The sequence below is a fragment of the Anopheles nili genome, chromosome 2 (assembly GCF_943737925.1).
Source record: "Anopheles nili chromosome 2, idAnoNiliSN_F5_01, whole genome shotgun sequence".
In the NCBI taxonomy this organism is placed as follows: Eukaryota; Metazoa; Arthropoda; class Insecta; order Diptera; family Culicidae; genus Anopheles; species Anopheles nili.
The window spans coordinates 43,483,939-43,511,112 of NC_071291.1; the positions used below are offsets into that span (position 1 = coordinate 43,483,939).

General features: G+C 45.0%; 1 protein-coding gene across 5 annotated transcripts in view; it reads left to right on the top strand.

The window, feature by feature from the left end:
* Window positions 1–26,779, top strand: part of LOC128731353 (complexin) — a 90,267-nt gene extending 63,488 nt beyond the window's left edge. For 3 of the 5 annotated variants that reach the window (XM_053824467.1, XM_053824468.1, XM_053824465.1), the window contains 3 exons: window positions 85–251; window positions 19,102–19,234; window positions 24,704–26,779. In XM_053824467.1, coding sequence (XP_053680442.1) covers window positions 85–251; window positions 19,102–19,234; window positions 24,704–24,777 — 374 coding nt within the window. In that variant the 3' untranslated portion in view covers window positions 24,778–26,779. Of the gene's footprint in view, window positions 1–84; window positions 252–19,101; window positions 19,622–24,703 lie in introns of those variants that run through there. The other 2 variants (XM_053824469.1, XM_053824466.1) reach the window with 2 other exon arrangements.
* Window positions 26,780–27,174: the final 395 nt, after the last annotated feature.

Consider the following 27,174-nt stretch of genomic DNA (forward strand, 5'->3'; position numbering starts at 1 on the left):
ACGCTGGCGACCGTACGCCCGCCCCGGCAAGCCGATGCGCTTCGATATCGTTTTCCCCGTTGTAATGTGTGCTATAACTTGCAGGCGCTGTTGGAGGTGACGGAGGCGACGATGAGAACGACAAAGAGAAGGAAGAGGAGGCAGAGCGCGAGCGCCAGGAGGCGATCCGCGAGGCCGAGGAACGACGCAAGGAAAAGCACCGCAAGATGGAGGAGGAGCGAGAGAAGATGCGACAGGAAATCCGGGACAAAGTAAGTAGCAGCAGCCCTTCGTTTTTCATGTAAATGAAACCAAAGCCAATCTTTACGCAATTTATCATCACTGGGGTTGGGTTTTTTTTTTTGTTTTTGTTATTTCCTCGTCACTCGCGCGCTTTTCCTGCTGCGGGGTAAGTGAAAAGGGCTTTCTAATGTCAGGTGGTTTATTGATTTAGGCAGCGCGCAGTCACTTCGAACAGTAAAATTAGGTCACAGAATTTAACGAAATACGCGCCATATGCATGCGAAAGGGAGAGAAAAAAAAACAGCAACTAACCAAGCTTGACTCTAAGTGGAAAGAGAAACGATAATGTTTTGTGAGAGGTAAAACTTTAAAGCCACGGAAACGCAGCTCAGCATCAAGCCAGAGCAAACTGCTTACTTTGTTGGTAATTGAATTCGTTTAGGAGGAAGATTTTATTTCCCCGGGCAGCTAAACTGCTCCTCGAGCAACGAGCATTTAATGTAACATATACCCACTGGCTTCGGTTTCGCCATCTTGCTGCAATTGACCGTGAGTGCTTAACAAGCGACCCAAAACCAATGAAAGTTTTGCACCGACAGTCAGCCAGCGCGGTGATTTGATTTTAAACACCATTTGCGTACCAACGCGCGCAACTCTCGCAGTAGGGCAGCTTTTTGAAAGCTCTGTCGGTTTATCCAGTTCGCGGTTGGTTGGCAGCTGTACTTCTTCTCATTAACGCAGTGGAAGGAACTTTTCGGTGCAGTAAACTAACGCCGAATAAAAAAAATTCTTACAAACCGACCACCAAGCGTCGTTACTCAAACGGTTTAAAATCGCTCGCCAAAACAGATGGCTCGCGTGGTTTTTCGGGGTATGTTGCTCCATCGGGGTCGAAAAAAAAAGACTCACCGCAAAAGCAATCCCTTCCATCGTGCGGTGTATATTTCGTCCTAGTTTACAGGCCTGGGTCGTAGTTATCGTTCGTTTCGTTCGCTTCTTTTTCCTCTGCGCCCATGCTCCGAAACCACAGTACGAACTTCGGGGCTGCATTTTGCTAATTGCGAAAACATACTCGCAACCAACGAAAAACCCGGTGGTCGTAAATGTTCGACCCACACACTTTTTTTGTTGTTTTATTTGTACGGAAAATTTTGCCGTGTAACGAAGGACTGTTGACAAAAAAAAAATAACAACTCCGTTTGGCGCACGGTGAGCCTGATTGGAGTCCTCTCCCAAAGGACCTCACTGGAAAAGGATCAGCACGTAAACTTTTGTCCAAAAATGCAGCTCAGCAGCAGCTAGACTGCGTGTGACAGTAGCCCCTTAAAACGAATTTAGAAAAGGCTCGTTATTTGAAGTACTCCTATGGTGCGTGTGATGGACATAAAAAACATTCAAAATTGGTAACGGATCGTTCGAGGGAAAAAAAATCCCACTAACTGGACGAAGGTTTATAGCAAACCGTCGCTCATCGTGGGCCGCTTTCTCCCTGTTCGCTTTTCGCTCCCATCCATCGGACGTTGTAATTCGTCGTGTCAGCAGATGCGCTTCCCATCGGGATCCTTGCCTGACAGTGCACAATCAAAGTGAGGCATAAAAACAAACACCAAGTTGCTGCACGGTTGCCTTCCGCTGACAAGCGGGATAGGAATATTCATAGTTTCCTTGTGTTTTTTTTTCCTTCGCTTGCCCTGAACTCTCTCACTCTTAAGGGCTACTTGCCGGTGACCTACTATGAACAGAGAGAAATGTTTCATTTCTTTTACTACTGAAAACAGCAAGGGATGAAAAAAAAATATCTGCAAACACTCCTGTTTCCGGCCTCTTACTTTTTGTGTGTCTTTCGCGGATTGTGGTAGTTGGTAGACGCAGGGAAACAAAAGGAAGAACAGCGCGGGGGAAAAAAACTGCTGTAAAATATTACAAAGGTTTTGCTCCCTTTTTTTTTGTTTTTTGAATTTCATTTTATTTTCCGTTTTTGTCGCTGCACAGTGCAGCATACTTTTATCCGTCCACTTTTATCCTTCCCGGTTTCTTACGACTGCTTTGAAGTGGAAGTTCGTTCACTTTTGCACTGGCTGTGTGCACCATTTGCTAAAGCAGCGAGTTGCGTGGGTTGAACAATGAAGAAAACATCATGCTCCAAAGAAACTTACGGTGGGAATGATCAGCAAAAAAATCCCCGTTCGCCTGGGAGAGAATTTGAGCAAAATGAAATAAGAAAAACCCTCGCTTCAAGGGGGACCAGCGTGGTCTTTTCCATTTTATCGCTGTACACACTTTATTTACATGCAATTAAAAAGTTTCACGAACATTAATTTAGCATAAACCGTCGACGCGACGGTGACGGCGACGAAGCCAGCGTTTCTCTGAGTCCCGCCGCCAAACCTTGCCCACTGGCCCTGCTATGACATATTTAAACAAGCTCGGATGAAAGGAAAATGTTCACCAAAAAAAGAATGCAACCATGCGCTCTTGCGCGATTTTCAGCTGGATTGTCACAACCAGGGGAAATGCGTCTGAATGGCGCCAAATCGAGCGAAAAATTTATTAACTTTTCAATTATAGGGCAAGTTGATGTATGTTTTTTTTTCTCATGAATATTACTCCGCACTCTTTGTGTCGTTTGTTGCTGGACAACAAACAGGCCCAACTCGCCTACTACGTTGGCTAAACACACACACACATAAGCGTCCTGCGATGATTAAGGTTAAAGGGGAACGGTCGACATCGGACTGGCCCGTGTACAACAACTATCGACAAAACGCCGCTTCAATGAGAACTGCCGTGTTCGACCCGAAGCTGGGTGGGCTTTTCACGACAATGGCGAGACTTTTCATCAACACGGGGCGGGAAAGTTGTGCGGTACGCTTTGCAGGATAACGGTGCTAACGTTTGATAAAAATCACCCAACCCACGGCCCACTTGATTAGGCGTGGTGCGTGCTTGAGGGAGCCTTCGCGTGTGCCGTAAGTTGCGTGCTTTCGCACCGTATGCTTTAGACGCTTAATCTTCAATCTTTTTCGCCCATCGAGTAGCGTATGCGATGGTAGAAGCTGGATAAGGGCGCTGAATAATTTTAACAGTGACGTCGCGCTACATCCGCAACAGAGTAATTTACTTTTCCAAGCACATGCCCCTACTTTTGCACTGGAGAGCCCCCGTTGACCCGTTTCGGACCCTCTTCGGAAGTAGATTTGTGCGCCGTTTTCGTCACTCGCCGGTCTAGAGAGCCCGCCGTGGCATGATTTCGTGCTCGGAAAAACATCACGCACCAGACGCCTGGTAGGGTTGCACTTTGTCCGACCCTCAGCAGCTTTTAATAATGCAAATTCTAACGACCGGCGTCTGCAAGCGAGCGTGACAAAGCACTTTACAACGTCCATCGTACGGTGCAACGAAGATTGCATAACTTGCAGGCGTTGGCGTCCGACCCTGCGTAAAGCTTATTAAGGATTTACCTACCTAATCCCTTCGCTTTCAGTTGTTTCGCCACCTTCACGCCGTTGCTGCTGGTTTAGAACTACATTGCTTCCTGCGATGCTGTGTTCGTTTTTTCACTACTCAGTAAATGGGCGTCGAGTTTGTTAACGTTGGGCAGACTTGATAGACAGCATGCATTAAATTAGTTAACCGTTGCTGTGTCGACCCTGACCAACAGTAAGCACCTACTTTGGTCCGAACAGTGGGAAGTTTGTAAGCTGCTTTAGCACCAACACCACCGCAACCAAAAGGAAGAGGCATTATTTTGCGTGTTTCGATGAGCTGCGTCCGGTGGGTGGCTTTTCCAACAGGCGGAACATTGTAGCACTCGAAACAACGCCTCCACAAGCCAGCAGCTCACCGACGCCCCACTGTGCCACTTGACGACGCCTCAAGCTGCTCTGGGAATATTAGAGCACCCACTGAGAGCCCACTGGACGGTGTGGCCGATGTTTAGTGCTGATGGGGTGATGTACTGTAAAATTTTGCACCTACTTGCTGATTCAAACACGGACGCACCAATACGCATCCATCCAAACTAAAGCCTGGTGGCAAAGTTTATCTGCCGGAAACTCCTATTTTGCTTAACACTCCATTGCCCCCGAAGCGACCATAGCGATCATGGTAGCCATCGAACGACGATGGCTTAGACGCTGGTAGACGATGACCCTGCGGGAGATGTTTCAGTCCCAAGATGGGCAGCTTTCTACGAGTGCCTGTGCGCATTCTGGTGCAGATAAGAGCAGCACCCACCAGGAACCAAGACTTGGCTGGACCATTTTTCCAACTGACCAGTTCGGTAACTTGCCTGCTGGAAGCGAAGCACAAAGTCTTATCCCGCTTTCCCAGGTCTCAGGTGGACGCAAAACGTTTTCCTCCGGTGAAACTTTCCGGTGAAAAAAAGCACCGCAAAAGTAGATGCTTATTTATAGCCCGAGGACTTTGGTGATCTCTTTAACGATATGGTCCATATGGTCAGTGTTGTACTCGGCCGGGTCCTGAGGTACCTGCTCGAGATGTGCTCGTGTGCTTTCCTCTCAGTCAGCCGCCCGGTTCGCCCTTGCGTCCTAGCTCATCGGCCGGCGTGGTTGTAAAAATTAATGACAAACCATTATCCGGCATCAGCAGCGGCAACGCTCTGGAGCCTTGGGGCATTAGTACCCGACAGCCTGGCGACAGACACGACCTGCCTCGCCGCACTCGACGGAATCGTCTAATCAAATCACGTAACGAAAATAATCGTAGATTTGCCATCATTCCGGAGCACCGCTTGGGCGATGCGTTACGATGGAAGTCTCCCACCGGGTCCCCGGGACTTAGCCTGTGCTATCATTGCTACTTTTGTGCCTGCTCGACTACCGCAACCGCAGCGCCTGAAAGATAGGCCACCCCGCAATACATTCCTTCACGGTTGATGTTTGCCGAAGCAAATCTTTACCATTTCCCAGCAGAGCCCGCGCGAGAGCTTCGCTTCGTTTGCTCATTTTTTATTCTTTACTCGCATCCGCCCCACCCGTCGGACCTCACTCACCCGTGCTTCGGCTAATCTTTTGGCCGTACGAAAAGGTCACCCAAAGGGCATGGGCAGGGCTGGGCCACTGGCAAATACACATTCAAATGCCGGCGAGCTGCTTATGCAACGTGCCGGTCGGAGGGAGTTATTCTTTTCCGTTTTCTTCTTTCTCGTGCTTTACGGTGTGCCTGTACGTTTGATTTGATTGGCTCTTACCGAGGATTCCGTGCGGCAGGAGCGTACAAAATTGCTTTCCTGGGAAAGCTTATCCCATCGCATCGGGTCGATAAATTCAATTCTAATAGCCTGCAATATAGCGCCCTCATCTGGAAACATCAAACGAAACTGGGACGGCAACGCGCCACGGGGGTGGCAGCGCCTCTGCCAGGGTCTCACAACCTTCCCCGGTGTACCCGGAGGTAGTCGGGCCTGTAAACTAAGCCCTCCTCCCACTCTCATGCTCTCAGTAAGTCCATTGAGGAGGGCCACACAAAAGCCACCTTGTCCATCATCGACCGGGTGATGGAACGTCAAGCCGATGGAGCCAAGAGCACGGACTCGAGCGCTCGAGCGAAAAACCAACCACCATCAAAACGGGACCCTGTGGGCTTTCAGAGCGCCTCAGGAAGGAGCACCCGGAAAGAGGTCATATAAGTGGGTGTTTGTTTGCACGTGTATCGATGCGTATCGTTTGTGTATGCAGATGGAATTAAATTTACAATCCCCTGGAACGTGAGCGGCCAGAATGGGCCTCGCACTGGTCGACGAGCCGAACTGCAAACAAACTAATCGAAATGTTCGATCGAAAAGCCGGAAGCCACATCAAAGCGACCCTGGAGGGAGCGCCACCTCGACCGAAGGGTCGTCCGAAGTCCGGTTTTCCTTTGCTCTTGATTTAATCCGATCAAAAAGAATTATTTACCGGCTGGAGTACGCACGAATATGTGACCGAATGTCCGGTATCGGTTTGTTGATTTTGCTGACAAATATTTACTATCCGAAATCGGTTGCATAGTTCCGATGAGGTCGGAAATATGCATTTGTCGGGGTTTTTCCCTGGGGAAATGCATTGAATGGGCTCGAATATTTTACCGATGGCTATTGAAACGGCAACTGATTGACGCAAGTTTTCAATCACGCCATAGTACGCCCATCTTTATTTCCTTTCATCAGATGGTGCAATATTAAATGCAGCATTTCACAGTAGAGTATTTTTCTAAAACTGACCAGCCGATAAGATCGTAGAGCTTAAGCTCGTTCTGCTGTTAGCACGCACAAAAATGCCCCACAAACCGCAATCATTACGAGCCCCGAAACATGCCGATCACCACGAACGCGATGTAAGCGGTCGCCTAAGATGATGATAATGGTTTTGAAGGACCTCGCGTCCCTACGGCAATGACCGCATCGTCGCGCCTTGGTGGCCAGGTCTGGGTGGAAATTAAATTAGAAAGGGTTTCAACACTCACTTCTGCCCGAAATGAAGTGCCATGTGAGTGGCGAGACTCGTGAACAGTGGCAGAGAAACGTGCCACGGTCAGAAGAGGACCCTCGAGAACCGGACCGGCCATCTCTCGCGTTGAGCCGGGAAAGGATGCGCCGACCGAAATAAGTAAGCGTGTAAATGGGTCCCTAGTGGCAGCATGGTTGTTACCGGGATCGGATTGAATCGCGCACTGGGTGGATTATTTTGGAAAATATTTTCGCCTGCCTGCCTGCCTAAGAAAAAGGGCTGCGGAAGGAAAGTTATGAACATTGTCCTGAGGGCGTACGAGAGCAGAGGAGCCTAAAACGCACCACCACCACACCGCGATCGTTGGCTTGAAATGAGTTATTTCGGTTCGCCGGCCGGATGTTTCGGATAGCGTTCGCGGAATCCCTCGAAGGCTTTCCCGTTCTGTGGAATGTGCGTAATCCTGGGCCGGGTCGCACCACAGAATCCCATAATTCGTTGGAACAAATAAAACTGATTCCCTAGAGTGATTACTTCATTGTTTCACTTGAAGCAATGTTGGGGCTGAACCGCAAATAAATCTCCTCTTAGACAGAGCCGCTTACTAACTGCTCGATGGGTCGACTAAATCATCGCCACATTGCAAGATTAAATGGCGTTGGAATAAGTGACTTTTTTATCTTAATCAAAGTCGTTTTTTCTTCAAATGACCAAATTATGATTTCAGATTTTTAATCTTGGCAATTTTTCTATAAATATGTGTGTGCGATGGTTTAAAAAAAAACGCTATCGAATGTGGCCTGCAATTGGTCGATTTCAATTGATCGATGAAAAATGCAATCCCTCGAACACATTCCTGTAACCAAAAAGCGAACAGATGGTTCGGGAGCGTTTTTTCACCACTTTTACGGCGCATCCAAATCAATTTCGCTCTTTTGAGTGAATTGTGAATGGGTCGCTCGGGTTTTTTTTACCTCTCCAACCACACGACACCAATGCGTCGCCATAATCCTCCAGTAAATTTCCTCCCGTACGGGGATGACTCGTAAATATGCGACAGTAGCGTGAGAAAATGCACACCAAAAAAAAACGCGGAGGCCGCCAATGATGCGATGACGCGCATTATCGAGCATTACGAATCATCACCCACCGGGCTGATGTCATTATCAAGGGATTACGAATGTTTCAGTGGCTAGCGCGGCGTTTTACAGCTCTTATCGAGCGATTGCAAAAATATGCTTTTTGATTGGGGCTCGTTTTTGGTTTGTGTCGTGAAAATTGAAAAGAAATCCATCAACACGTTCAAATTGACTATCTGGAATAAAAAAAAACACACTTGAGATTCCTATTTCCGTACGCGGGGTGAACTTTCCTTTGTGGAAAAAAAATGAAAAACAACTTTAAGTGTCGAATCAATAACTGGCAATTTTTCATCCAGCGTGGTTGGAAAAATGTGAACTTAAAAACAAAATTTCGATAAAAACTTCTGAATTACTACTATCTCTTCATCGCGTTTCAATTACCCACTCAAAATTGCCCACTGCTACAACGTCTGCTGACTCGAAATCCGTTCCATTCGTATCGGAAATCACGGACAAAGTGGTAGTGTGTTATAAAATACAGCACTGCACCACTCGGTGGCTGTTTGAGTGCGCTAAATTAAATAAATATTCAGCCAATCGGGCCTGGTAGTGCGATCTCTGTTGGAGATGCAGTGCCTGCCAAATGCATTCCATTGTCCCATTGGCGTGTGGAATTGCCCACCATTTCGGACTCTAATGCCTTCTCCACTCACAGCAACCAGCAGATGGGCGTGTGTGTATGTGTGTGTGTGTTGGGCTACAATTTACGCGCCTTTCACCACCACGAGGTGATGCCCATGGCCCAAAGTACATAAAACACCAAACGAGGAAATTCACGGAGGTTGCGGTTTCCAAGCAACGGCTGGTTGCGGGAAACAGCATCGTTTTCGGACGCTCAGCTGTATATAGCTCGTAATTGCATCGAACTCCACTCCCACGCCTTTCCAATCCCGATGGGGCACCAGAATTTACATCCCTTGGATGCTGACGAGTACCGTAAACAAGCCCCACTGTACTCCGCGGGGACTAGGACCAGAGCAGTGGAAATTTTTGCGTGCGTGTTTTTTTTGTTGCGTGTGGTAATTGGTTTAGCCTTCCGCAAGTGGTGCATTCCAGCGGAACCTACGGGAGGGAAATTTCGTTATCGCGCGTGTTTCACCAGAGTATGTGCAATTTAGCCGAACTTCCACCGATTTGGTGGAACAAAGAGCGCATTCTCTGGGGTATGAATTTCGATTGCGTTCGATTCCGAACCAGCGGCCAATCGATGCGCCGATAACGAGCAGGAATTCGATTACTGCATGATTCGGTAACAAGGTGCATTTTTACGCTTGGCCTGCATTGGAGCGAATGTGCCACGTTAAACGTGGTTAGGCATTGGTTTGCTGTCCAGCATGTAATGAAATCGGTTAGTGGCATGCTTCATTTGAATTCCTGCTTAACGACACCGTTCAGGAAAGCCATAACCAGCGGAAGACCCAGACGGAGATCATCCTTCTCTGACAGATGACGAGCAGACTCAGATGGGCAAAGATTCAGCTCGACGCCCAAAGAAACGACATGGCTGGCTGGAAATACGATGTCGTCACACAAGCCGCGCTAGACGTAACTCAATTTATGCTTATAAAAAGCTGTCAAATCAAAAACGCGTTTTTGCTAATATAAAATGCGTATGCGCATTGTAATAAAACTCACCAGTAGCCGCATCTCAAAACCACCTCGTATATCTGCATATTTTTCATGCGTGTATGTGCCAGGAGAGATGTATTTTGAAGGCTTGGTTTTTTTGTCCATTTTTCGACTGAGCAGAAGCGAAACCTTTGGTATTCTCAAGAGCTTGAGAACGACGGTAACAGTGCAGAGGGCTGCAGCAGGCAAAACTTGTACGTAAATTAAATCTTCCCACCCTATCCCGAAGCAGGTCTCATCCTGCGGCATGGAACGATGAGCTGAAGCGCGAGGAAAAACCTGTCACAGGTCGGAGCCATCAGAATGAACGTTCGCGCTCAGATAGCTTGTCGCGAAGGCTCCACATTTCATTCTTTTTTTTCTGCCACGTACCCTTGTGGGGTTTTCATTCCTGTTTTTTTGTATATGCTTTTCCCGATTGTGCGTGCGTGCGCTTACTCTTCCGTTGTGTGTTGGTTGGTCGATTTTTTTTTGGGCTTCACATTTTTTATGCTCTCTTGAACGATCAACGAGGTACGGTTAAGGATTGTGAAGAAAAACAACGCTCGAACAACGCAAAAATAAAAACGACCGCCTAGGGAAACTTTCGTATTTTCGAGGGCGCATTTTTCTTCTTTTTTACGCAAGGTTTTGAAGTTTTTCATGCGCCTACTACACGGCACACAGTAACGCGTGTCAAATAAGGGCGCACTCGAAAAAAAAAAGACCAAAACTTTTCACCAACGTCAAAGTAAATTTGGGATACGCTTGAAAGGGATGTGGCAGAAAAGAGCGAGCAAAAAACAGAATCTGACAAGCCTCACCGGCTCGACTAATTCAAAACCGTGTCTGTGAGAGCTTCCTTCTTTCGAACGTTCGCTTCGTTTTTGCTTCACTTTAGCTGTCTAATTTTGCGAGCGCTCAAACGAACGCCGCCAGCATTGCAAATACGACGCTTGCAGATGAAAGTGCAAAATGAACCAAATAATCAGATTTAATCGAACATGACGAAGTGATGGCGTAAAAATAACCACCGCAGCTAGCCTTGTGCGATGGATGAAGCATGCAAACGAAATGTTTGTTTTTTTAAACCACGATGATGGAGATATTTTTTACGCGCTTTTTTTCTGTTTCCTTTGCTCTTGAAGAAATACCGTGCAATATTCTGTGGAGGATGGAAATGATATTACCAATTTGGAGAGAAAAAAATGAGTTATAGCAGTGTGAAACTTTAACATGTATGTTTTAATAGTGAAAGAAAGCAATTAGAGTCATAAACTCAGTAGGCTATGTGTGTACTTGTATATACTTTGCAAAATAAATCGTGGAGCTCTTAGATGTCTTAGAGGCCTTTGCTGTCGATACCACGTGTATTGCAAATCGTAATGTTCAGTTTGCGATTTTTTTAAAGATTGTTCTATTGTTACATCTTTCCCGACTGGAGGAACAAAACTCGAAGCTCTTGAAAAACTACAACAAGTATTAAAACAAGCAGTTCGTAAAAAATACTCACAACGTCAAAGACCCACTCTCAAAGCCACAGCACATGAAACTAAATTGATAAACCCACCAGATCCGGTGGGAGTTAATTTACGGCGAGCTTTCGGTAACAACTTCCCAACGAGAGTTTTCCCGACTCCCGGGAATACTCGCAAATTGCCCGAACTCGTTTCCGTAGCATCGTACCGATTGCGCGTTGGTTGGTTGAAAGCGAATGTTTGATAAATGTTTTTGATAGCTCAATTGAAAGTTTACCTCACGCACACACTTTCTCTCGCCTCCAGTCGCGTCATTTGCTCACCATTCTTCTTTTTTGGCTATACATTCGAAACCATGTCGCCAGGCATAATTGTCCTGGTTTTCCCCAAGCCAATCTTCTCAGGATTGCCTTCCGCTCGGTTGGCTATTTCGATTGTGTTCGCTTTTCAGTTCTATTTGCTTTTCCAACATCAGCGCGCGCGGTCAAACCGAGCCTCTTTATGATTAATGATAAAGCTTTCCCGGGTAGGAGAAAGCAACACAACGGTGGGAAAGAAAAAAGCCGCACAACACAAAAGCTTACAAACGAAAAAAAAATTAACTTTCTCGTGGCTCACAAATATTTCCGTTTTGCTTTGCTTTAGAGCAGGACAGTATGATGGTTTTGAAGAAGGTTTGTATGAAAATTAAAATTTATGACCCACAAGCGGCCCATTAGTGCTCCCTAGCCGACGGCCAGCAACGACCAGAACCAGAAGCTGGGTAGCGCAAGCCAAGGTTTAATCAAAGAAATCAATTTTCTAGCTAGACCAATACTGGGGAAGTATGGCTTGCCGAAGAATTACAACCCCAAAACGGGAACGTAGAGCGTGTGCCTACATAAAGTAAATGAAAATGCGAAGGAATGGAATATCGCTTAGCTTTCTCATGGCCACGGGAGCCATGATTGATAGAGGTGCCGCTGAAATGCGCCTGACTGAGAAACTAGGGCAGAAAATCCATCCATTTTCTCCACCCCGCGCGATCGATTCCGCTCGAAAAAGGAAAAGAAAGTAAATAAATATAAACATATCGGGCAGAAGGAGAAAAAATACTCTACTTCCAGGAAGCTCGCTGGAGAGCCCATCGTGTGCGAAGGCGCGTGTGGATGGCTCGATACGTAATTTACAGCCCTACGTCCTGTACCGTCCTCTAGGCAGCTCTCAGGTCGTTGAATAATTTATCGCAATCAAGCGCAATTCGTGCATCAGTGCTTTTGTCGGGTAATATTGTAGCTCTGGCACCGGCAAGCCAATACCCATTTATCTCGCTGTGTGAGGAAGAAAATCACATCACTACCATCCCCTTTGCAGCCGGCATGGCCACCGGAGCTGCGTGGATGGCGATTTCAGGGGAAAACCTTACCGTAGGGCCATAGTCAAAGTGGTGATAAATTATCCGGCTTGTGGTGCCGCTATCCCTGTATCCGGTGGATTTGTTGCGATTTGGCTTTACTACGAATATTTAGTCTCACCTTTTCGCATCAGATTTGCGGCAAACCGACGCTGCTTCCACCAAAGGGCCTGCCATAACTTTGGTTTTGTTGTAATTGTCGTGATAATAATGCGCCCATAATCGTAAAAAAGCTCTCCCATTAAGCGACGTAAATTATAAAACTTCCCCAACGTTGGCTATCGCCTGAAAAGGGGTGCAGTTTTCGTCATTCTTCTTGCAGCGAGCATTCGACACGAAGTTTTGCCATACCGAGGTGGTCTTTTTTTCTTCTCATTCCACTGATAAGTTTTTAATTCATACTACGAACATGCCATCCGCTTTCATTTTTTGCCGCAGCGTCAGTGAAAGGGGAGATAACTTTTTTTTATTATCGCCTCCAAGGTTAGGATGAGTTTTGACTGATTTTTTCCGCGTAAATTTTTTTGTCATTAAACATTTAATCGAACAAAGGGTTTTAACTTTTTTGTCTGTCTGCAAGTTTCATATAATTTGTAACTTTTTGATGCGTTGCATGACTTAAGCCCATCCTTTTTTACCATGTACCATATCTTTCGATAGAGCTATGACTGTAACTGTATAACTGTAAATAACGTCGTAAAAGTACGTAATTAAGTAGCTGTTTTTCTGTACACGTGTTCGAATAGTGGCTCAAATAACCGTAGTCATGTCGTGTACAGTTGTGGCTAACGATGGAATAGCTGTAAAAAGCAAATCACGAAGAAGCCACTCGGCCCTTCACAGCGTTGTCGTGAAATATTTATTCTGAAGCTACCAAAGCAAAACGAGGTCGCGCTATCCTTTCGAGGTGCAACCCGCAAACGCATCCCACAGGGATCGTTTAAGGTTAACTTTGCGATATTTTACCGCGTCTGCACGCCATTCCCAAGCCGAAGAACATTAATTTTACTTACCTTTGGCCGGGCCCTTCTCGCGATTTTAGATAGGATCATGGGGGGAATGGTTGCAAAGGATCGAAAGGTACAAAAATAAGCGTGAAGAAGGACCAACGGTCCACTGTTTCACGTTGTCTATTTTCATCAACGCTCAACCGCTTTATTCACTGGTACTGGTGCATTATGCCTTCCATCGCTTGTGTCGTTTCGCTCTTACTTGAATTAAAAAATATGTTTTTCCACGGGTTTCTCTTTTTGTCTTCTTGTTTTTTGATGTCCGACGTTCTTGGGAGGATATTTTATTATTCGCGTAAAAAAAGTTATCCCTTTTTTGTGTTGTTCATTTTTCATTTCACACCACGCGATTGTTGTTTGGGTTTTGCTGACTTTATGCTTTCGTTGGCTTCAATTTGTTTTCGTTTTTGTTCAGTGCATAGTGAAAAGTGAAAGTTCGAAGTGAAAACGTAGCGAAGCCCAACAGCAACTGTTACCGGCGTAGTTTCAGCAACGAAGTAAACTTCTTCCAGCAACTGGACCTCCGTCTAATGCCGACTAAGCCTCGATGTTTGTATGGCGTGCCTACAGTAGGAATTAAATTGACTCTAGTAGGGAGTCCTTTCATACGAGAGACTCCCTAACGGAGTCAGATTGATTCCGGTAGTGCATTTACTTCAGCAACGCAATGTGAATCTGTGAACAACTTGCTGTGTGCTTTGATTCATTTTATGTTGATACATATTTTAGTTACCCTCAGTTTCCTTTGAACTTAATTTACGTGGACTGAGTTCTTTTTTTGAATTTGAATTCATGTGGGTTGTCTTTATTTTATTGAAATGATTGACCTTTTATTTTGTTTGTACAACGTTTTCAACTTTATATTTATTCTATAATCTTACGATAATGGAAGTGCCCTGTCAAGTAGATGTGGTCGAAGCGCTTGGCGATGGAGACGCCCAGTAGTTTATGTATTATGTGATGGAGACGCCCAGTACTTCATCTACCCTCTAATATAAGCACATAACACGATATTCAATGTTGCTTAGCACTTTGATTTATCAATTTTATGATGAAAAATCATTAGTCTGTAAATATGAAAATGACATTTTGCAATAAATGTGGTTTATTTATAAATGTCATTTTCATCCAAAAATATATGTGATCGATATAGATCCACTGCGTGATCTTGGATGCGTGATTGTCATCCAAGAGTTCTTCCTTACTATTCGACTATGTTTCGCCCCCTATTCGATAGATCAATCATATCGCTAACGACTGTTGTTACGTTTTATAAAAAATCTACACAATGTGAAGTAATCGTCAGAATAGAAAACCCACGAATCTATTCTATTTAGGTGTATAATTATTTTCATAAATGTTTCGCTTGCATTTACTGCAAAAGGAAACTTCAGCGAGAAATTAAGCACCAACAACAATTTTCATTTAGCAATGCCTTAGCAAAATGGATCAAATAAAATTCCAGAGCGAATATTTGTGTACTAATAGCAATTATTATTCCCAATTCAATCCAACAACGTAACAAGTTTACTAGCAATATAATTCATCAAATACGCTCCGTAAGCCGCACCAGAACGACGCTATTCAACGGAGTCTCCCCGGTGAATGGTGGTTATTGATTTACCAAGTTTTTCATGGCGAGCAAAGTGTACCAGTTGTAACTTGCACTACAAACTATGCTTCCAGCTGCGAACGTGCGCTGGAACAGAGCGCACTAATGGGAAAATGGCTGCCCAATCCGGATTATCGTTACAGCTAAACCGGTGGGATTAGTTTGAAAGGAAGACCAATTTTCTCGCTCCTTCATCCAGAGATTGCGTCTGCAAAGCTCGTACATTCAGCTGCGAACGAAACGGTTTCTCCATTCTCGTTCTCGTTTCTGCACGTGTTTTCCCCGGGCGAATAACGCCGAGCGTTTCCCCGCACGGATTACGGCAATTGTGCTGAAGTTTCCGGTAGTTTTTACCTAAAACCCGGTTCAGCTGTTTCTTCTTCGGGCATACCTGCATGGATGTTGAATCGCATCTAATCCTTAGCAAACAGTTGCCTTGCCGGTAATTTTACCCTCCAAATTCATTCATGTATGCTTCGCAAACATTCCACGCAAAGGTGTATGTGTTATTTGTTCAGTATCACTCAAAACAAAGATCTTCCTGTACAAATGAACAAATGAGCCTAAATTGCTCTTTAATCTCTGACGACCTTTATGTGGGAACTAATGCGGGATTATTGTTTCCACCATTGAGCTGTCACTTTAATCCTCGCTGCACTCGCACTCATTAGCGCGTAAATCCATCATCACAAAACCGCGAGGTTTATCTTCTTTTGTTCTCATAATTATGGTACGTGTAGTGAACCAGCCAATGGGTGCGAAAAAATTAACGATCATCAAATCGCGCAACAATCCAACGGTGCAATTAATTATCGGCACGTTGCCAATCCATTGTCGCTAATGAATGTCCCGCCATTCGCACAGCCGGGGTATGTAATTCGAAACACTACATCATCGTGATTAGCACGCGTGAGTGTGGGACAAAGCTCACTTACGTCATTGATTTTTCACACCAACGGCTTTAAAGTTGCTCACAAATTTTCGCACCATTCACTCGGATGTAATTGCGGTGGCGTGCTCAAGCGTACGAACGGCATGATGCGCATTTGTTTGGGAACGAATGGCTTCTGCTTACGCGTGAGACTTCACTTCCTTTGCAAACCCCTGCACGCTTTTCCACGCTCTTGCTGTGCTCATGTGAAGAAGTGCGCGCTTGTGAGGAAGTATATTTACATTTGCTTCTCCACCGTTGAGAGGTTTCCTCTTGGCAGAGCTTGGGTAAGATGTGCACTAATGATTCATCTTTATCAAACCATTCATCGTAATTTTCTCGCATTCACGGGAATTCTGCTCCATCTCTTGTTTGGGGGTCGACAACGATGGGTCTCATTCGACTCATGGAATGGTTCCAACACCAATAAGCGTATGACTTTGCTGGTTCAAGGTGCTCTTTACCGGTTTAAATGCTCAAATCACAAAGTCGTACATCAAAATACTAAAGCAAGCTGTCAAGGAGACAATTTCATCATGCGATGCACGAAGTTGTGAAGCACTGTTGAATATCTGAAACCTGACGTTATACAGTCTTGTGTATTCGATTACCCTGAAAAGTTTTAACCATCAGAGAGTGTGTGGAGTATAAATTACAAGTTACTATCGTTTATTAGAATGGTCCTCAAAGTATGTTAGCTTACATTAAACTTTAAATTAAAACTGAAAATGTATGCACTAAACCAAACTTCTAAGTCACTTACAACCGCATGCTAATAGAATGATACAAAGTTTATGGTTTGAATACAACTGACCCTTGTTGCAAGGCTGCTGTCACAAGCTAACACTTTTCTTGCTGCATCGATCGAGTATATCCTCAAAGCGGCAGCCATGTTTGTTCTAGCTCCAGTGCAGCGCTAATGCTGCGTCCCTTATCTAACACCGCACAGCCCTACATCGGGTCGGATCCGCATGTACAACACGTCCCGTTTTCTGCCAATAATGGTGGGCAGTCGGGCGTATGTCTAATTTAATTATAAAGGATGTGTAATTAAAAGCAAACCACCTCTCAAGTCCTCGTGCCAGCTTTGGTTAGCGTCGTATGGGCTGACAACGCGCCAGATAGACAGCCAGCAAAAGGACAGTCCCGTCATAACACCGGGTGGGCTTATCGCCATTCACCATTCAGCCTGGTTCCTGTAGCGTTTCGCTGCATCCACTGCAGCAGAGAATGGTACATGTAACCACTGTTTTCCTTGGCTCCGAACGAGCGGACAGCGCATCGAAAGAGGACAAGATGCTGCCAATCAGTGTAAAAAACAGCGCGTACATTGGATGCAAAAGCATATCACACCAATTTCGACACCGCTGCACGGGAGTGAGTTTAATGAAGGCAATTTATGAAACCTGCGCCATCACGCCATTTGGACCGTGTTGATTAACAGCACACCGGCACGGAATGCAATTTTGAACGAAATAATGAGCAAATGGGCCAGTCACCCATTCGGACCAGTTACCATCCGCTTGCATTCATTTCCCTGTTGAGAATTCCGCACTGCATTTTTGTAGTGGTATTTTTATGTTTTCCTTTTCAACACCAGTAATGACGGTGGATGGAAATGATTCAACTCTATGATGTTGGTTGGCAGCCGATCTTGATTACCACTCACTCTTTGTTTGTCCGTTGGAAATGATCCGAATCGTCCGTCCGTTGAGCTTTACTCTTCTCTGAGTTCCGTTTGTTGCGGGATGGGTTTTTTTTTCTGAAGCAAGTGACCGTTAAACAGCTTCAGCAAACCTAACGCATGATTCAAATGGGTCAATTCGGTGCAATGCTAAATGCTTCCATGTCGTCCCAGTGTGATTGACATTCGACCGAAATTTTAATTATAAAACGGGGCAGTTCACCTCTCTCTCTCTCTTGCATGAAAAATGCGCTTAATTAAAACCGAAACGCATCGTCCCTAAAAAGTACACTGCACACAAAATTCGGTTGGCTTACGATTGGTTTTTCCGCTTCTCTTGGCTCTTCTCTCCATTCAGTGTGCCCGTTCAAAGGAGTGAGCAACGAATCAAAGCGCCAATCAGACCAAATAAAACACCCCTGATTGGCACGCACACGCTTTCGCTTGGCTCTCGAAACCGAATCCCGGGGAAGTGAACTTTTTCGATTAACTTCTGCGACACGTTCGTTCGCTTCGCAAGCGTGGCTTTAGCTCATTCCCGCAGCGAAGGTGACGAAAGTGTACGCACGATTGCGCGACAATTGATGATCGACGGGGTGGTGCGCCAGGCAATCGTGGCCAACGACAAATGGCTAATGGCGCTAATGGCGCGTACAAAGTGCCTCCGTGTGGCACGCAGATCGCACCGTTCTAATCGCCTTCGGACGACGCTCGGTGTGAGAAAATGACGAGATGATTTTTTTTGGCTCCAGTGCTCCAGTGCAATCATCGTCATTATCGTTGTTGGGTTCTCTTGCGCACTGTATCGCACGATCGTACCGCACCATTTCCACCTGGAAATTGTAGCTATTATTTTTTTTTTTTGTGGTCACTATTAGCGCCGAAAACTTGCCCAGACTTCTAATCGACCATAAATGTCGCCTGACGCGTCTAGCCGTGCGTAACCAATGGTGCTATCTGGAAAACACTTTGGACGAAAAATAAAAATCTCCAAAGAAAAAAAAAACCCCAGAGAAATGAGGGAGTAAAAACACGTTCGCTGGAGATGAGTTTTTCCCTCCTCTCCAGCAGGATCTCTCTCTCTCTCTCTCTCTCTCTGCCTCGTGTAACACCTTTCCGTGGCAGGATTTACGATAATGATGATATTCCTCATCTTCAGCAGCGAGAGGATAATGGTGATTGCATGGTGACTTTCCCGGAAGGACTCTGTAATGACGGTGGTGACACGTGCGGTCAGCTCTGATTTGCCTTTCCCTAAGTAGTTGCCATTCCTTGCCAATAGATGTAGAGGAAATGGCTCTAGCGACGGAGCCTTTCGTCATCCTTTTGAGACATTTAAGACATTCCCTGCACTGGGCTACATGCGACAGCTTTTTTCGTAGCCATACGTCGCGCAAAGAAGTGACGTATGGCAATTTGCAAAAATCATCCTAATTGACCAATCTCGCAGACGCTTCCATTTCCTGTACATTTAGGCTCCCTTTTTTCACGTCGTTTCACTAACCCGCACTTTTTCTTTTCTTTTCTCTCTTTCTCTCTCCCACCCTCGTTCGTCACTCATCACCATTGCAGTATAACATAAAGAAGAAGGAGGAAATCGTCGAACAGGCGCCCCAGGAAGAACCGAATCCGCTGATGCGGAAGAAGAAAACGCCCGAAGAGCTCGCGGCGGAGGCGGAACAGGAGGACTTAGACGACTTCACAAGTAAGTATTGCGGCCGTGCCCGGACCCTGTTCGGTCGGTTTGCCTGCTGGAAGTAGATCGCTAGTAGTAGTACACCCGGGCGGAACACTGACAACCGAAACGGGAAAACACGCCCGGTGGGATGAGATGGGTAGAGAAGAAGAAGGAGGACGATCGACGTCCTTGCTCTGGCACTGCCGCGATCATTCCGATCTCTTACCAACTCGGATGGGGTAAATCAAGCCCGTCGCGAACCTCGATACGTTACCGAATGACAATAGTTAATCACTTTTGATGAATCATTTTACTTTCGGGTTTTTTATTTCACGTAACCTAAGCCCGTTCCAGGCAATCGAATATTATTTGTATATGAATTGTGTTAGTATTTAGTTGTTCATTTCGTTTTGTTTCGTGTAATAAATTTTTACTCTGTTATTTGTAGTTTTTTTTTGTGTTTTTCTTCTTCTTATCTACGTGTATCTTTTTGTGTTCTATCTTCTTCTTATCTTCTATATCTTTTTTGTTATTCGTCGTTATTTCCTCTTTGTTTTTTGTTTTGTTTGTTTTCTCTTTTACTTTTTATCTTCTTATTATGAAGGGATTTTGCCGCCAAAGTGGTGGCACTTGTTTTAGTTCCGAGCGGATCAAACGTCATCTCCAATCGTGGAGTGTTAATGTCTTGGCATCATTAGGCTCGAGGGCGAGCGGTTTAGATATGGCATTAGCTTTGATTATATCAGTGTTAAGCACAATATGAATGTTGTTCTGCTGCATCGATGTTTTCTGATCATGGTATTAGATTTTACGACGTGCTTCCCAGCACATAGATCTCGCCCAAACGAGATGTCTAAATGTTAAAGTAATCGTTATTATGAATATCGCACATATAAATATTTACATCAACCATAAATAGGCTAAGCTGCCGTATCGGAACTGTTCGGCTAACTTTGTAACGCAAAGTTAGTTCGCAAATAGCTCCTGACCCCCCCTTCTTTACTGTAAGGCAACAAATATCCACATTTATCGTTGTTTGGCTAGTCAAACCAGGCACATTTTATCGAAATATCGGAATAATGAAACATTATGCATCATGTGGTGGCATCGTTGCAGAAGCATCATGATGCCAAACCAGAATCCTCTGACCTCTGACACATTGACAATATCTAACGAGCTAACAAAACTACTAACCTTATGATAGAATACAAAGGTTTCTCCTTTTTACGAGACCGTGATCCATGCCTTAGTTGGTCTCGTCTAGCTAGCAGTAGAACGAACCGTACCCTACATTCCTGTCTAGTGAGATATCATTTCATTTAACTACCTTGTAATACTTTTCACTGCACCGGTCGTAAGAGCTCTCTGGCTTTTCTCGCCTCCTCATTTGCCCATTCTGCCAACAGTTCATTGGCGCACGACGTTTTAACCCTGCATATTTGGATGCATCTGTAATAAGGGTCGATCATAAAAGCTCCCTAAAAAAAGCATTTCCCCTGTAAGGCGTAAAACTTCCGTACATCATCATCTCACGCCACCACCATAACCCTATGCCTATCCCTGTTCTCCTCAACAACAACAACAAAAAAAGCTCATCGAATATGAAATACCCACCAAAGCAAACCATTTTGATCCCGTTTCTTGTAGATGGCGAACCATCAAGCGGTAACCGAAGTAAGTAGTAAGATATTGTGTAGTGTTTCACTTTCTGCTAAAAATCAAAGAGATGTTGTTCCTTTACTCTTCTACTTGCCTTCCTCTCTCCGTACATACCACCCTTAACGATACGAATGGATCGAACATATCGTGCCCATGTTTGCACGTTTCCTACTCGCTAATCTAAGTATCTGTGTATAGTACGTTAAACGTGTGAAGGAGAGGACAACAACCTCGATTCAAAAAAAAAAACAACAGGCAAAACGCAACCTTTAAGCGCGGAAAGCGTGTCCCATATCTTTTTCGCGAGCGCTTATCTAATTCCGCGGGCAGTTCACTATCCCAGCTCGCAGTGAAAGTGAAACTGTTCCAGTGCAAGCTCGACCTCTGCCATGTTGGAGCGCGTCAGTGACGCCTGCAACCGCACCGGATCGTGCTGCCAGCTTGGGGTTGTTTATGCTGTACCATATTTGTTCTATCGTTGTCTGAATGTTCCAACATCCTCACCTTCGTTTCCGTTTTCGAAACCCCAACTATCTGTCTTGATGGCATCAGATAGCCCCCCCCCCTGTCCCTTCCACCACACACGTTCCGTTCCGTCACGCTACCTCACCGTAACTCCGTGCGCGCCTTCACTAGAGCCACCACCACCACTGACAGAGTTATGTTTTGTTCCTTGTTTTTAGTTTTTTTTTTGGCGCAAAGGACTTCCAAGCTCGTTCCCTCCCGTTTCCTAAATGTACACAGCGATAGGCTTCTCTATCTCTTTCATGTGTGTTGCGATCTGAGCGAATCTGTTTCACGACTTTGGCCACGTCACAGTATATCCGCTGAGCGGACCGTCCCTCATTCTGACATTACTACTGTGGTGGCGACCTCTAGCGGTGAAGCAGATGAAGTGCATAATGTTTTTTTTTTCTTTATTCTCACATTCTACACCGTTCAATTCATTCTATTTCTTCTTTAGATGCTCTGTTCTCGATACTTCTGTACCTTTTTTCCTTCTTTCCGTGTCTCTTTGTCTGTCCATTTTCTACTATCTCGTGTTCATGATGTTCTTCCACACTATTACTTTGTATAGCTTCCGATATCTAACGGATTTTCATGGTCTCATTTTTTGTCGCTCTTTAACTTTGTTCTCTCTTGTCTTGTACGAATCTTGTTTCGATCCCTTACTCTGTGTACTGGTTTTGTGTAAATGCATTTTTTTTCTCATACTAGTACGCCTTTCACCGTGTTTTCTATCTAGTTATGAACCGTTCTTTTCTTCTGTGTTTCATTTATCCTTTTCGTCACTTTTTGTCTATTGTTTCGTGTACTTGTTCGATAGCTCAATTCAGCTTTCCTTTGCTGTTCGCTTTATTCAATCGACACTATTGATCAGCCAGCGTTATGTTTGTGTACTTGTTATGGTTTAACAAGCGTGACACGGGATTCAAACAACATCCACCTTCAATCAGCAGAATGAGTAATCACGACTATACATTCCACCTAGTTACACGCCTTGCTGTCTCTTTTTCTCTATGGCTCTCTCTCTCTCTCTCTCTCTCTCTCTTCTCTTTCTTTCTTTTTTTCTTTGTTTATTTTTCTTTCTCTTCTTTTGCATATGTTTATTCTCCTTCGAGTCTTCTACTACTTCTTCTCTAAGGCACACTTCGTTTCGGCTACCTTTTTCTAATCTCAAAAAAAGTGCAGCCCATGTTTGAGTAAAATTACGTTTTCAAACTGGAAGACTTTCCAAATTTTTTTATCCTTGCTTCTTTTTAATGCACTTTGTGTAGCGGATTGCAAATAAAACATTTTGCTGCTTGGCTCTTGGATAACTGGTCTAATAGTTGTGTCTTCCTCCTAGATTTCGAAACAAGCGCTTTTACTGTTTTCAAAGCGATCACAGATGCAACATCAGGTTTCAGTGACCGTCATGAAAGAGAAAGAGAATAGTTTGCTTTTTTTAAATACTATCTTTCACAAAATACATGCTATTATCATTTCGTTCATTTGCCAAACTTCGTCCCGTGTGGTGTCTATTAGGAGCACAGGGACTTTGAACAAAAAAAGTCCTCGAAAATAGCATAAAAGGCAACTTCTTTTTTTCCGATGTGGTTCAATCGTGGCTGCTCGGCTTCGGATCAATATCTTCCTACTTTCTTCAAAAGAGCTTACCGAACCTCCTACCGCAGAAGGTTGCAGAACGCGCTTCAATCGATCGATCATACCATTGCAGTTTCATGCCACTAGACCGTATTCCATCTCACTTGAGTTTGTGCCACTTTCTTTCTAAACGAATCTCTTCCTCTCTTTTGTACGAAAGTCTTTACAAATTTCCTTTCATACCACTGTAGGTTTCACAATCAGGACTCAATCATACACGATCCTAGTTAACAGCGGGTTCTATTAACAGCTAAAACAATGAGCAACGAGAGGGCATTCTATACATAAGCTAAAACAATATACCACGGTGCAAGCGTTCGTGCGAGGAATGAAACATTAACTGTTTGTGTGGCATTCGCGTGCATTTGGCAAAAGGGCGCTAATAAAACGCATGTTACCATGGCGCCATTATTAGACTCATAGTCAAAGGGCGAATATAATGGCTACGTAACTCATTATTAATGCTGCCTATGCCCATGAGTAAATTCCGCGTTCTTCCTCGCACTCGCTTTGCAGAGGTTTTTTTTACACGGTGAAGCCTCAAAGTAGGCTACTGAAGTGCATCGTCGATATATTGGATGCAAGTGCCACCTGGCACTCGAGAGAAAATCAATAGCACCTCATTGTACCGTGTCGTCAAGTGGCACCGCCTACTGCGATGTATCGGTGGTTGAAGTACCTCGAGGGTGCATGTTTCGGGCAGCGCTCAAAACCGGCAAAGGACATTTGTTTTATTCGGTTTGAACCGACACTTTGTCACTGGCCGTCGCGGTTTCGAGCACAACGGCTAACCATTGCAAAACAGGCGTGATCGTTTGCGCTCGGTGACAGTGACAAGGCAATATACGCCACACACATTTGAGCACATTGCTCTCACGCACTGGAAGTAGGTCAGGACACTCGACAACAATGCGAGATGATAATGATGGTGCGGATCGAACCGATCGCAAGGCTCACTAGGGGAACACTTTACACAATAAAATTACAACGAAATAAACGGTTTCCCGTGTAAAACACCAATTATGTTCCCTTTCGTTAACGTTCTATTACCATGAAACACTTTTCAATGGTTGGCTGTGACTGTCGCTGTATTGTTTTAGTTTAATTTCTAAACTTCTATCTCTCTCTCTATCTCTTCTGAATATAACGCTATCCGAACTTTACATGCTCTCTTATGCTGTCTCTTGTTCTCTAGCTGTTTATCTGTCTATTTCGAATATTCTACTGCTAAATATACGTATATACATTTGCATATATATATAACTAGTCTTGAAGCTCGTCACATCCGATCAGCTTGTGTTGCATATCTACCCGCTGACGAACTTTAAGAGAAGCTGTGTATAAATGGCGCCCGAGCGTCATCTTTGATGGAAAATGTGTAGAGACGAATTTGCAACCGTTGCTAACGAAAACATGTTTTATCTTCTCTTTCTCTCTTTCCTATCCTTCATCTAACACCACAACCACAACTACTACTTCTATCTACAACAACAATAACTACTACCACCAATTCTACCGCTACTACTACTACTATAAATACTACCACTGCCAACTCTACAATTGTCATCTCGCCTCATCGCACGATCGGAATCGTTCTGGTCGGCTTCCCGCGAACACGATTCGGTATATCAACAACAAACTCTGTCACGCGTGTCCTTCCCATGCGATCGCCACCTTCGACAACGGCAGAGTTGAAAAACTCCATAGAGACGCAGGTGAACGAGATCAAAACGCAAATCGAGGGCAAATGCTCCCTGCAGTGATTGTGCAACGTGCCGGGCGTTCTCTACCAACCAAGTATTCAGTAATATATGACGACAGCAGCCATGACACCGTAATACAGGCACACCCACACACACACACCGACTCTCAACAACACGCCCACTCCGATCGTACAGTGCTGCCAAAAACTGGCATCATCCGGCTGGACGCGCCTACACACAGGTGCCGGAAAACTGCTGCACTGCATGTCGACCGGTTTCTCGGCGGCTGCCAAACCAAACGAATCAAAGCGATCAGCGATCCTGGCAAATGCATCAAGCGATCGACGATCGTGAGTTGACGCTCGAGAGACGTGGGAGAGCACCACCGACGAGACGGGCAGCAATGGCGGATGCGGCAGAGCAATAAATGGCCCCAGCCGGTGGAAAATCCGGAAGCAAAGGGCTGCAGCAGCGGGCTCGTGCCACATCGACATCACACCGGGCCATATGAGCACACATACCCATGTACACACACACACACACACGCATACACAGAGACTAACGACATGGCGCAGCAGAATGAGGAGGAAAACCAGCAAAGCAGCATACGACGGACGGACCGAGAGACGCGTTTGCACCGTACGTTCGAGCGCCATTTCCACCATGAAGGGGGTAGCGTTTGTGAGTAGTAGATACAGCCGTTGCCGTAGCCGGGCGGCGGGTAATAAAGGAATAAAAAATATATTCAAACACAAAAAAAATTGTTAAAAAATATTAGGAGCTCTTCTTAGGTGCGGTGATCGGAGAAGAAGTAAAATTAGTAGTGCAAGATACACGTCAACCCAGAACGCGTGAATGAGAGAAGGGCGAGAGCGAGAGAGGTTAAAAAAAATTGAACTTACATCAGGCAACAAATAAGCAAAAATTGTGATTAATCTCAAAGCAAAAAAAAACGGTAACAAATAGAGGAAAAAAGAAACCCAAAACAAAACGAAACATAGACGAAGAAGAAGTGGGAAAAAAACGGAAGGAGCTATAAATTGAAGGAATCCCACCCCCATAAAGAATCATCCCTCTCTCCCTTCTGGAGGGTGAAAACCAATTCTCCCCTCCCCCTTATGAATATAAATATATATATGAAGCCCTAGGAAAATTCGTTATTGCAACGCGATCGTTATGTTTGGATCAGAAGCTTTTGCGCGTTTTGTGTTTTTCGTTTCCGTTTGTTACTCGTAGGGGGTGCAGGACCAGAAAAGGACCGCACTCCAGCTCCGGCGCAAATAAACAAAACAAAAAAAAAATACCGATCGGTTTCAGTGCGTTGCCGCTTCGGATTTCGCGGGTGTTGATTTCGAGCACGGAAATCCCTGTGGCCGGTTCGCGCTCGCGCGTTTTTCTTTCACGCCCCCCACTATAACGCCCACCCACGCCTCCCAAGCGCCTGCAAGGTGGCTTGATTGATGGAGGAGGGAGCGACGCACTTCTTCCGCTTCTCTTCGGCGACTCTCGTCGTCTCATTGTCACTCTTCCCCGCTCGCGCATCACGAGGCGAATGTTTGTGATAGAATGTTATCCCAAAGTGATAAGAAAAAAAGGAATACAAAACAAATAAAGGATACAGCCCGAACGGCTGGCGGCTAAAATTGACACCCCTTCGTGGGGTGGGAAACGATGAAGAGCGAACCAGCCCGCGATTGTTCGTCGCGGTTTTCCGGTTCCTCGATTTATTCTAGCTCATCTTAGTGAAGAGAAGAACGAACACATACATACAGTCACACATCCACACCCAGAATCCCGCGTATGAAGGCATTTAACGGCAGTGAGACTAAACAAGCAAAAAGGACATAAGCAAACCGAACGAGAAAAAAAAAACAAAACAAAACAAAAATCCCGCCTCGAAACCGAAACGGAAGCAACGGTCAGTAGCGCTTGTGCTTGTGCCGGCGGACGGTACACTTCGTGTTAGTAAAATCATTGAAACAAACAAGCAAAAAAAAACATACAAAAAAAACATATTTTTCGCGTTGTCTTTTTTGATCGTTAGCCCAGTTGATTGAAAGCGTTAAGAAGTAATGAAAGCAAATAAATAAATAAATATTAAAGCAAACTGCAAATGTTTTAACTTTAGCGACAGCAGCAGCGCAGCCGGCAGTATCAGGGCGCCACCGGATACTGTTTGGTGGGGCTGAAACGTTGAGAGAGTAGCCAGTACAGGATGCTGTCGTAACAGAATGGACATACACACAAGAACACACCCATACTCACAAACGTCGAACAGAATCACAGCATCGCTCGCGCGATGTTTGAAGACGCAAAAACACCCTAGTGAAAAAGATATGAAAAAATATGAAAAAGAACTTGTAAAACACTAACAGCACAACATGAAAAAAACACACTGCAAAACGACAGCAAAGAACATGAACGCGAACTGGCGGTAGCAGAGCAAGTAGTTGAATT